Source organism: Aulonocara stuartgranti, assembly GCF_965226115.1.
Source record: "Aulonocara stuartgranti genome assembly, chromosome: 22".
Classification (NCBI taxonomy): Eukaryota; Metazoa; Chordata; class Actinopteri; order Cichliformes; family Cichlidae; genus Aulonocara; species Aulonocara stuartgranti.
The window spans coordinates 19,560,764-19,571,302 of NC_138957.1; the positions used below are offsets into that span (position 1 = coordinate 19,560,764).

The 10,539-nt window shown below is 39.1% G+C and overlaps 1 protein-coding gene across 2 annotated transcripts; it reads left to right on the forward strand.

The window, feature by feature from the left end:
- Positions 1-1,685: 1,685 nt before the first annotated feature.
- Positions 1,686-9,441, forward strand: cibar1 (CBY1 interacting BAR domain containing 1). Of its 2 annotated transcripts, none has more exons than XM_082522067.1 (8): positions 1,686-1,880; positions 2,428-2,662; positions 2,764-2,832; positions 4,320-4,421; positions 4,861-4,965; positions 6,322-6,435; positions 7,429-7,548; positions 9,051-9,441. In XM_082522067.1, the coding sequence occupies exons 1-8, from the start codon at positions 1,849-1,851 to the stop codon at positions 9,168-9,170; spliced, it is 897 nt and encodes a 298-aa protein (XP_082378193.1). In that variant the 5' UTR covers positions 1,686-1,848; the 3' UTR covers positions 9,171-9,441. The 2 variants fall into 2 exon arrangements, with proteins under 2 accessions (XP_082378193.1, XP_082378192.1); XM_082522066.1 differs by lacking the exon at positions 1,686-1,880 and adding an exon at positions 2,245-2,320.
- Positions 9,442-10,539: the final 1,098 nt, after the last annotated feature.

Genomic DNA, 10,539 nt, shown 5'->3' on the forward strand with positions numbered 1-10,539 from the left:
CTAATCACTCTCACACACAACAGTTGGAATTATAGGAATGGATAAAAATTGGGGGGGGGGGGGGGTGCTGTTCAATGTTCAAAAATAATCCTTATATGTGGGAGTAAAACCAATACTAATGCTTTTTTTTACTGCACAAAAGAAATGGGTTTAAATGTTCATTAAACCGATGAAAAAATAATAATAATCCAGATGCTAGAAACCATCAATCTTAGAATGGGAAGGTTCAATGAGATGCATTTAACAAAAAAATGAATCTATACCAACATCAGCTGTATTGGGGAGGATAAACTGGGTTCTCTTGGGATTCCAGGCACACAGCTCAATGCAATGACCGTGTTTTACATCTCCAATCTGTTACAGTGGGATCTCCCCTGCTTCAATCCCATGGATGATTAAGCGTGATAATTAAGGTTTTTGGACATTTTCCACAGAGGAGCAGACGTGGCAGCTGGTGACATTCATGCATTCCCAAACACAGAGGAGGGAATTACAATGAGGCCTCCATTCATTTCAGTGATCACAAAGTCTGCTCTTGGCACCAGTTCAAAAATAGTCAAGCTGTTGTTGAAAATGACTATTTGTGGCCCTTTTTGTTGCAATGTACCTTAATCTATTTGGGAAACCGATGGAGAGCAGCCAAATATTTGGATTTTAGAGGAAGGAATATGGCACTGTTAACACAAAGAAAAGAAATACTATTATTGCAATACTATTAATATTTGTAATAGTACAGCACAATATTACATATATTAATGAGATTGAAAAGCTGCTTTTTGTTAGCACCAGCCCATGTTGCTGTATGAGAACGCGGGGAATAAATTACCAAGCATACACAAACATTAGGTTTTCAAGTTCATCAAAACTATGTGAAAAATACTAAAGTGAAACAGATGGATATTTAAAAATTTCATGGTTATGATGACAAGGTATTCATACAAAAAAGGCATCATTGTTGTTTTAATAAGAGGCCTATGTCTCAGTTAGACACTGCATTATACAGATATGTATTATACAGTCTTGAAGCATTCAAACCTTATGAATCAGAGACATAAGAATTTAGGCTGTGTAAGAAAGGTGCATTATAATAAATAAATAAATAAATACCCTCTGATATCTGGTTCAAAAAAAGACTGACACTGAGAACACTTAAGGAAATCCTTTCCTGCTGTTCTTTATAAAACCCTACATCAACTCCCTTTTTTATGACAGGCGAACACACGTCAGGATGCAGCACACATTTCCGCGTTATTCCTTTGTGATGTCGTTTCTTAATCTAGTATAATAGTGTAATTATTATTGGTTAATGTCATTTGCACTGCTGTTTACTAAAATCTCTTTTTTGTACAATATTATTTTTCAGTAACTTTTTTTCATCATTTTATCAGTTTTGTATATAAAATTTTGCGCCATCTCACATTATAATCGTGTGGGTCTATGGTACTTTTAACAGTGTTGCCTCTGTTTGTCTGTCGTCTATCTATCGAGGTCATCCCTGTAATAGATAGAGTAGATTATTACATTAGACATGATTGCATGCCTGTCCATTTTCCGTCATCTTGAGAAGCTGTAGCTGTAAAGAAAAAGCAACTTTTTCAGTGGCTTCAAAGAAAAGTAAAGAAATAAAAAAAGAGAGAGAAAGATGGAGCGCTTACAGCTATAACGACTCCATCTCCCAGGATTCCTTTTTGCACTCCTAAAGCGGAAACGCTGGAGGGATTCCATGGAAACGGTCCACTGGCGTGCTTGCCTGATAGAAAAGAGCGTTCATTGATAGCTAGCTAACGTAAAATCAGAGATTCTATCAACGCGGATCTACCCGAACATATTTCACACCGTGTGCCTGCAATGATGAGCCGTACGCCTGACGCGAGCGCGAGGTAAGAAAGATCCCACCCGTCAAACACATCCCGTGTTATTTAGTGCGGAGAGTTAACGTTAGCACTAACAAAATAATCACTGGACGTACTGTACATAAAGGTACATAAAGGTAGGCTAGCAGTTAACTAGTTAACCTGTGTCGTCACGCTTCTCATCGATAAACTGCACTCATAACGAGTTATTTGTTCGTCGGTTAAGCCATAGTTAGTGATGCTATATAGCTATAGAGTCACTATTCACTGAACGGGCATGTGTTTATAATACTAAAGCAGCGCACTTACTAGTTTAGCTGTTTTATTGCATGCAGCTGGTCGAGTGACCGTATAACCAAAGAGTAATGGAGCGAAGGATAACAAGCCAGGATGCATCACATCTACAGGATGTTTTGTATGGATTGCTACTTGCATTTAGATGAAACAGCAATAAGTAATTTTCACAGGTCTTGTGCAAAATAGACGTTTATCGTTTTCCCTACTCAAATATATGAAACCGTTTATAAAATTATGTTTCATTACTGCTGTTGATGTTCTCCTTTATCCTTTCCAGGGATAACCAGACAAGGAGGATCCAAGAGAACATCACCAATGTGGAGAAACATTTTGGACAGATGTGCCAACTCTTTGCTGCCTATGTCAGTAAGACAGCCAAGGTACGAGACAAGGCAGACCTTCTGGTCCGGGAAATTAGCCTGTATGCAGACACCGAAACACCAAGCCTTAAGAGGGGGATGAAGCAGTATGCTGACCATCTGGCCAAGATTCAAGATTATCGTCAAGCTCAGGTGGACCTCCTTGAATCCTTACCATCAATCATTATTTCGTGTTCATATCCATAATTTAAATATTGGGTAGAAGAGAAACTAATGCAGAGCTGGTCTTGCAGGTGGAACGACTTGAATCTAAAATCATAGAGCCATTAAAAAGCTATGGAGCTGTGGTGAAACGGAAAAGGGTAAGTTTTACTGCAGCCTGCTGCCATGTTGACACTGATTTGAACCACACATCCATCCAATAAGGTGTGCTGGAGCCTATCCCAGCTGTCATAAAGCAGGATTTGGAGTACAACCTGGACAGGTAATCAGGTTGTCACAGGGCCAACGGGGATTTTAGTGAATTTTTTCAGTGCCTTGTTGTGACTTTTTCTGTCAGATATTTGCGTGTTAAAATCCAAGATTTTACACACAAATTCATAAATAAATTTGTGAAATTTTGCAATAGTGTCGCTAAATGAATAATTCATTTCAATTCAATTTTATTTATATAGCACCAAATCACAACAACAGTCGCCTCAAGGCACTTTATATTGTACAGTAGATCCTAAAATAATAGATACAGAGAAAAACCTAACAATCTTATGACCCCCTATGAGCAAGCACTTTGGCAACAGTGGGAAGGAAAAACTCCCTTTTAACAGGAAGAAACCTCCAGCAGAACCAGGCTCAGGGAGGGGCGGGGCCATCTGCTGCGACCAGTTGGGGTGAGAGAAGGAAGACAGGATAAAGACATGCTGTGGAAGAGAGACTAAGAGAAGAGGGAGAACAGAGATTAATAGCAGGTACGATTCAATGCAGAGAGGTCTATTAACACATAGTGAGTGAGAAAGATGACTGGAAAGGAAAAACTCAGTGCATCATGGGAGTCCCCCGGCAGCCTACATCTATTGCAGCATAACTAAGGGAGGATTCAGGGTCACCTGGTCCAGCCCTAACTATATGCTTTAGCAAAAAGGAATGTTTTAAGCCTAATCTTAAAAGTAGAGATAGTGTCTGTCTCCTGAATCCAAACTGGAAGCTGGTTCCACAGAAGAGGGGCCTGAAAACTGAAGGCTCTCCCTCCGATTCTACTTTTAAATACTCTAGGAACAACAGGTAAGCCTGGATGAAGGAGCCTAGGGGGCAGTGAGGGAATCAGAGCAATTTGCTGTTGGTGTCATTACTATGGCAAAGGCACATGAGGGCAGTATTGTCTTAATGATAACATATCGCTACCTCTACAAGCCACTTTGACCCATTGCCAGCACTCTTCTCTGCTAACCACTAAGTATATCGAGAAGACATCCTGTGGTATTTCACAGACGCCGCACTACTGTCCAAATTGTCTTAAGTAAATGTTTGTCTTGTTTGGCTTTTAGTCCTTGTGTGTGTGTGTTTACTTGTATTCTGCTCTTGCATGCATTCATTCATTTTAATTTTTTTTTAAAAATGTGCCCTCTCCTTCAATATGTTCAACGGCTAAAGTCACAGAGCAATTAAAAACCTATGGTTGACTGTACAGTTGAAGATAAACCAAAAACTTGCGCAACAGGATCTACTGGAGATCCTGATCCTCACTGATGCACACCAAATTCTTATATGTTAAGTCATGTTTAGCAAACTGTGCATTACACACTACCACTATTAATTCTTTTGATAACTTCTGGGAATTTGTGTATCCGTGCAGGAGGATCTGAAGACTACTCAGAGTGCCAGAGACAGAGAAGCCAAACAGATGGCTCAGCTCGAGAGGACCAGGCAGAGAAACCCCTCAGACAGGCAGATCATTGTATCCTTGACTTGTTTCTCTTCAGTTCTTTAAATCTCTCTCTGATACCAGATTGACAAAAAGGCTTCAGTGTTACAACAGCCATCTGTATAAATAATCAAATGAATGCCTGCTAATATCAATTCAATTCTTCGTTAGTTATAGACATCAGCTTAGAGCTGTTTGAAATGTTTGTTGTGCCAAGTTTGGACAGTTTAAGCTTATATTTCTTAAGTTTCCTTGACTGAGCTTTCAGTCTCAGGTGCGTCCCATGTAATATGTGTTTTCATCAGTGGTAATGTATGAATAGAAATATGAAAAACATTCCAGAAACAAACTCACAAGCTCAGTGTAGATTCTTTACAAGAGCTTAAACCAGTTGGACTAAGCACCTGACTTATTTTAGTCTGTTATGTTTTGAGTTGAGTTTTATATGTATATATATTGTTTTTGCCGTTAGGCTGAGAGTGAACTCCAGAGAGCCACCATGGATGCCACACGTACCACGAAGCAGCTGGAGGAGACCATCGATGAGTTTGAGAGGCAGAAGATCCAAGACATCAAGGTTTACTTTCTGTGCACCTCAGATTATTAAGTACTGGCTTCAAACTTGCATTAAAGCATCCACACTTGAGAATTTTAAAGAAAACATATTTAATTAGTAAAAATTTGGAACCGTTAAAATGCAATAGGAATGAGTAACTTATAAGAAAGACCGAATGACAACTGACCCGCCCTGTATGTAGTAAAGCTAATGTTATTTTAAACTATAAATAATAAACCTAAATAAATAAGTTTACAGTTTAAACAACTGAATTATCAAAAAATATGATTTTGAGCTGTGTTTAACACGGTCACTAATAGAGGAAAGGATGCAACATTCAACATTTTGTTACAGGTCAGATACTTAAATCCTTATATTAAATTCAGTTGTGATAGCTTTTAATTGCAAACATAGAAATTAAGATGGGAATGATTGAACAGGCAAGCAGTACTTGACTACAGAGTAACAAATGGCCACATCTGCCGTTCACAGCAACTACTTGCAGACTTTTATGTCGATCGTGGTTCTTTGGACGTAGCATGGAAATATCTGGAAAGATTTCCCTGTTGTGACCATGTTTCACCCTCAGTTAATGGTGTAGAATTGTAGAGGCGTGCCAGACAGGAAATAAAAATTTGCCAGTTGTTAAAACCATAACCCACTGGTGTGTATGTATGTGTAACATACATATGAACGAGCAATCATTGCATTTGATTTACGAGGGTTAAAAACTGACGTACGTTCATGAACCGATCTCGATCATGAAGTTTTTATCTATAATTTTTTTATTTATTTTTGTGTGTTTTTATATTTAAGTGCACAGAAAAAGTGCACTTAAATATTAAAGTAAATATTTTAATAAATGACCATATATATATATATATATATATATATATATATATATATATATATATATATATATATATAGTACAAATCTTGGTTTAATTAATATTGAACTAGTCTTGTATCATTATGGGATGATGATGATGATGATGATAACAGTTTGGTTTGGATAATGGTAATTTATATTTCATAGATTTGCTTTGACTTAGTAACCATGCCTACATGACCTAACATGCACATACAGCCCAACATGCACATGAACAATGTCAGAGGTGGGGAAAAGCAGAAGTAACAGTAGTGCAGGGCCTGTTGCAATATGGCTAGCATGTGTGCGGCGACTGTGGACAACCAAACAGCCCTACGTAGGATTTACTGTGATATGTAGAAAGATATCAGCTGATTTTGTGGACTGTCTGGACTGATCCTGTGCTTTGTCTGCTGTCACAGTGCACTTGTGGTTCAGTTGAATTGGCTCAGAGTCTGGTCCATATTGAAATATTCAGTATTTGATATTCGTGTCTTCTCTCACTCTAGAAAATCTTTTGTGAGTTTGTGACAGTGGAAATGTCATTCCACGCCAAGGCTTTGGAGGTGTACACCCTGGCCTACCAAAGCATTCAAAGTGTGGACGAGGAGGAGGACTTGGAGGTAAGTTGATGCTCTGCGCCTTGGCCTTAGCCAAATGGACATGAGGTTAAAAATGTACATAAATGCATATACATCATCAGGTTATTTTAACCCTGGAGATCCAATGGGGTCAGAGCCGACCCCATTGGTTTTCTAGGGAAACCATGGGGTCCAATTTGACCCCATGGGTTCTCCAGGGTTAATACATCCAAAATAACACGGCCTTATGCACCCATCTTTCTTTGAGTCATTGCTCATACATGCACACACCCTTTAATTTACGTCAGCGTTTGAAGTAACCTGCATTGAATTCTACACAATTCATTCAGTCATGCTAACTGGGTTGCTTGTGTTTACAATTTAATGAGAGGTTTGCTGTACTATTTTTAAGAGAGAAAGCACGTCCTGAAAAAACAAAGGATCAATGATGTTCGTCGAGCAACGTTCCTCCTGCAGTTGCCCTTGTGTTATTTTCCCCCACCCCTCGCTATCTCATCTGTGTGTTTTTGCACTGAATCATTTGCCTTCCATTCATATGGAAGCAAAACTCCTCATCGAGACAAGGCTGTTTTTCAGTGACTCATAGTACAAAGCATGGGAGATTGAATCATCTGAAACGGGCACAATGACAGGCATGTAGATAATCCTGATCGAGAACCATGGCTGAATTTGTTTTCTACACAGTGAAAACCACTGGGTGGTTTCAGCAGTAGTTTGTTGCGTTTGCTATGAAAATAATAGTTTTGGAGCTGGTTTAATGTGTGACATTAACAGACTGTCATTGCTGTCGGTGACTTTTGTTGTAGAGTATTTTTACTTTCTCTATCTGTTTGTGTGTTTTTATCCGAGTCCCTGCTTTTAATGCATTGTAAATAAAATACCCTGAATTTAACCTATATGACCTTATTGTACTGTTTGCTATGCCCCGTGGGCTTGTGTACAGGTGCTGCTTCCATTCAGTTTTGTCTCTATAGAAAAGTACCTCTTTTCAGCCCCTCTTACTGTCTCTGGCAGGTGTTCAGGAGTTCTCTGCACCCCCCCGACTACCAGTCACGCTTAGACATAGTGCGAGCTAATTCCAAAACGTCCCTTGATCGGACCGGGTCCTTCCTGAACTCAACAGGGACATTTCAGGTAAGATACAGTCAGTGATTAAAAGCTCCAATACAGAGACAAGAATTCCCCAACAAGTATCTGTAATGCTATTCCTTTTCACCTTTGGCTTTGAGTGTTGCACAAGTTTCATTGCGATGATAAAATTCAAAATTCCCTTCTTCCTGTTGTGAGCTCAGAAGTCTTTCTCATGCCAATAGAGGCTGGTGCTTGATAACAGTGAGTCTTATCAGTAGTTGCAATGATTATGCGTGGAATCACCCTGGCCATCAATCGGTGTTGTTTTTTTGTTACCCATGACATTGCATCCAAGGAACATCACGCATTTCCTCCTGCATTCAGTTTTACCCCAGGATCTTAACAGTGACACCGCACTGTTTTGTGATTTTATTTAATTTTTTTTATATATTTGCATTCTAGACTACAATTTCTCACTAATTGACAAATAAGAATTTGATATTTTTAATTAACTGTTTTCCGTGGGTCTCGTGGAGTCTGTTGAAATGTAGTGTCTACACTGTAGACTCTACAGTATCTACAGATGCCCATATTGGAACTTGCAGATACAGATTGCTGTACGCAGCTGTCACTAGAATATGCCTCAGATATGTGTTGCGTCACATCTTGAGATCATACTTTGGCTTCGCTGATTAGGTTTGATTTATTATCTGAGAGAAATTGCAATCACTGCTAAACAGAAACGACATTTGCAGTCGGGAAAAAGAGGATTTATGACCCTGTTTGCATTAAGGATGAAGCCAGAATGGAAAGTTGAAAGTAGAGCATGTTAGTGGACATGGAGAAAGTGTCCTCATTCTTACATGAATACCGTTCACACAATAAGGAAGGTACTTTTGCTTCCTGGAGCCAGACTTTCTTATAATTTTTACAGTGGTCTTGAGCAGTAGTTCTCCAGGCTTTATTGTTTCTCGATGTTTTTTATTTGGACATTGGCTACTTTTCACTCATTTGCAGTGCAATGTGGATTTTTTTTAAAGGCATCCAACATTAAGAAAAGATAACTATTCCTGAAAACTACTTAAAGGCATTACAAAAAAGTTCACACTGTGCTGAAGAATAAAGATGCCAGATATTGACTTTCAAGCTTGTTAAAACTGTACAAATTCTGTTTTTGATTTATGTAAAAGGTAAAGACACAGGGAAGTGTTGGCATGTTTAAAAACAATCTTTTTCCACATATATTTGCACATATATGGAAATGTGTGTGTACATATATCTATGTTTGCTTATGTTTCATCTATGTAAGCAAATTACAAAGAAATAATGGGTAACCCAAAACTTACACAGTACTGTATAAATACATAAGTCAACCCTCATGAGAAGTAAATGTGAGGAATGTGGTCTCAGCGCACTTTGCGGTGTGTTTACACCTACCCTTCATTGTTTCTACTAAAAACCGCGACTGAAGAAACAAAGCAAAAAAACCAGGTTCCTTGGAAGTTGAGCTTAATGATTACCTGCCAGGCGTTTTAGTTGCATTGACTGTTTATTTGTTGTCACAGCAACAAAGAGCTGGTAGTCGTCAGACGAGAAAAGAGGAGGAGGAGGAGGAAGAGGAGGATGAAGATGAATCCGAAGAGGATGTTGACGAGGATGAAGACGACACAGATGATGAAAATTAAATACTCAAATTGTTTGGTTTTGATTTTATGATAACAGAAAGATTAAAAGGCAATTTATAAATGAAAAGCAGCCTCATTGCCAAAACCACATCACACATCTGCTCTGAGCAGTATTGCAGTGGTAGTGTTGTAGCGCCGTGATGCTTTGTAAGAGATCTACAATTTGTAATCCAGGCTCCTGTTGTCTTTGCTAGACTTTTATATAGCACAGAATAAAATGTGCGTTATTGGTCGCTTGCATTTAAGAATAAAAATATATTTTTATGCTTTGCATTGTTTCAGTGAATCAGTTTTTCTATAATAAGCGTACCCTCTCTCCCTCTACATAAAAATGTCGACAGAGAGGTTGATTGTTATTTTAGAAATTGTTTGGCGAGTGAATCAGTCTAAGTGACAGTAGTTACGTGACGACTGCAGTTAAAGGTGACTCATCTCTTCCACAGACATGCAAAAATGGTACAAATGAGTTCGGGAACATTTTGCACTGCACTGCACTGTCTGTGTTCATCTGGAAAAAAAAGAAAAACCTTGGTGTATGTGTGCATTATGTGTAATTTGAGATGTGCCTCTCTGTATATGGCACTTCATGAAGCCAATTATGTGCATGTGGGTTACATTATGTGTTGTCTGCCACTGTGTCGGCTGATGGCCGTCCTGCATGAGTCACTCAACACATTTAATGTTCCTCATCTGCCAGTGTCATGATGAATTCTTTTCTGCCTTTGGTTTTATGCACACAAACGCATATCGCACATCTGTACCATTATCTGTTCAACACACATGATATGTGCACACTTTGACACTTTTTTTTTTTAATAAGTACAAGGGCGACCAAAAGCAACAGCAACACTTATTTTCTCGGCGACGGAGATAAAAGCTGCGTAGGTGGCGTGTCATAAGCCCTCCGCGTAACAGCACCCTAATGCATATAAAGGTTAATGTGTGTGGCATTGCAAACATGGCCACGCTAACAACGCACTCACATACCAGTTCAACTTTGCTGTACTGTGGATCTGAATGGCCTGCGTTGCAATGAGTCATCGCCTATAAAATGTGTGTTTGTGTGAGGGAGTGAGTCAGAAAGCTTTTCCAATCGCAGATAAACCTAAAGGCTCCACTCCCTGATCGCAGCATAAGAAGGGACAAGGATTTGTGCGAGAAAAGAGCCTGAAAGGAACATGAAGAGTCATGCGCTTTAAGCAGAAAAACAGGGTCTGGCCATTTTCGGTCTAGAGTCAAAGGTACACAAGTAGGCAAGAGTTGGTTATGAGTCACTATCTTAAAACAAAGGTTGAATAACAAACACGGCGAGCAATTCAAACAACAAGATGCAAAGAGAAAGGAGGAGGGCTGTGGGGTGAAAGAAGGA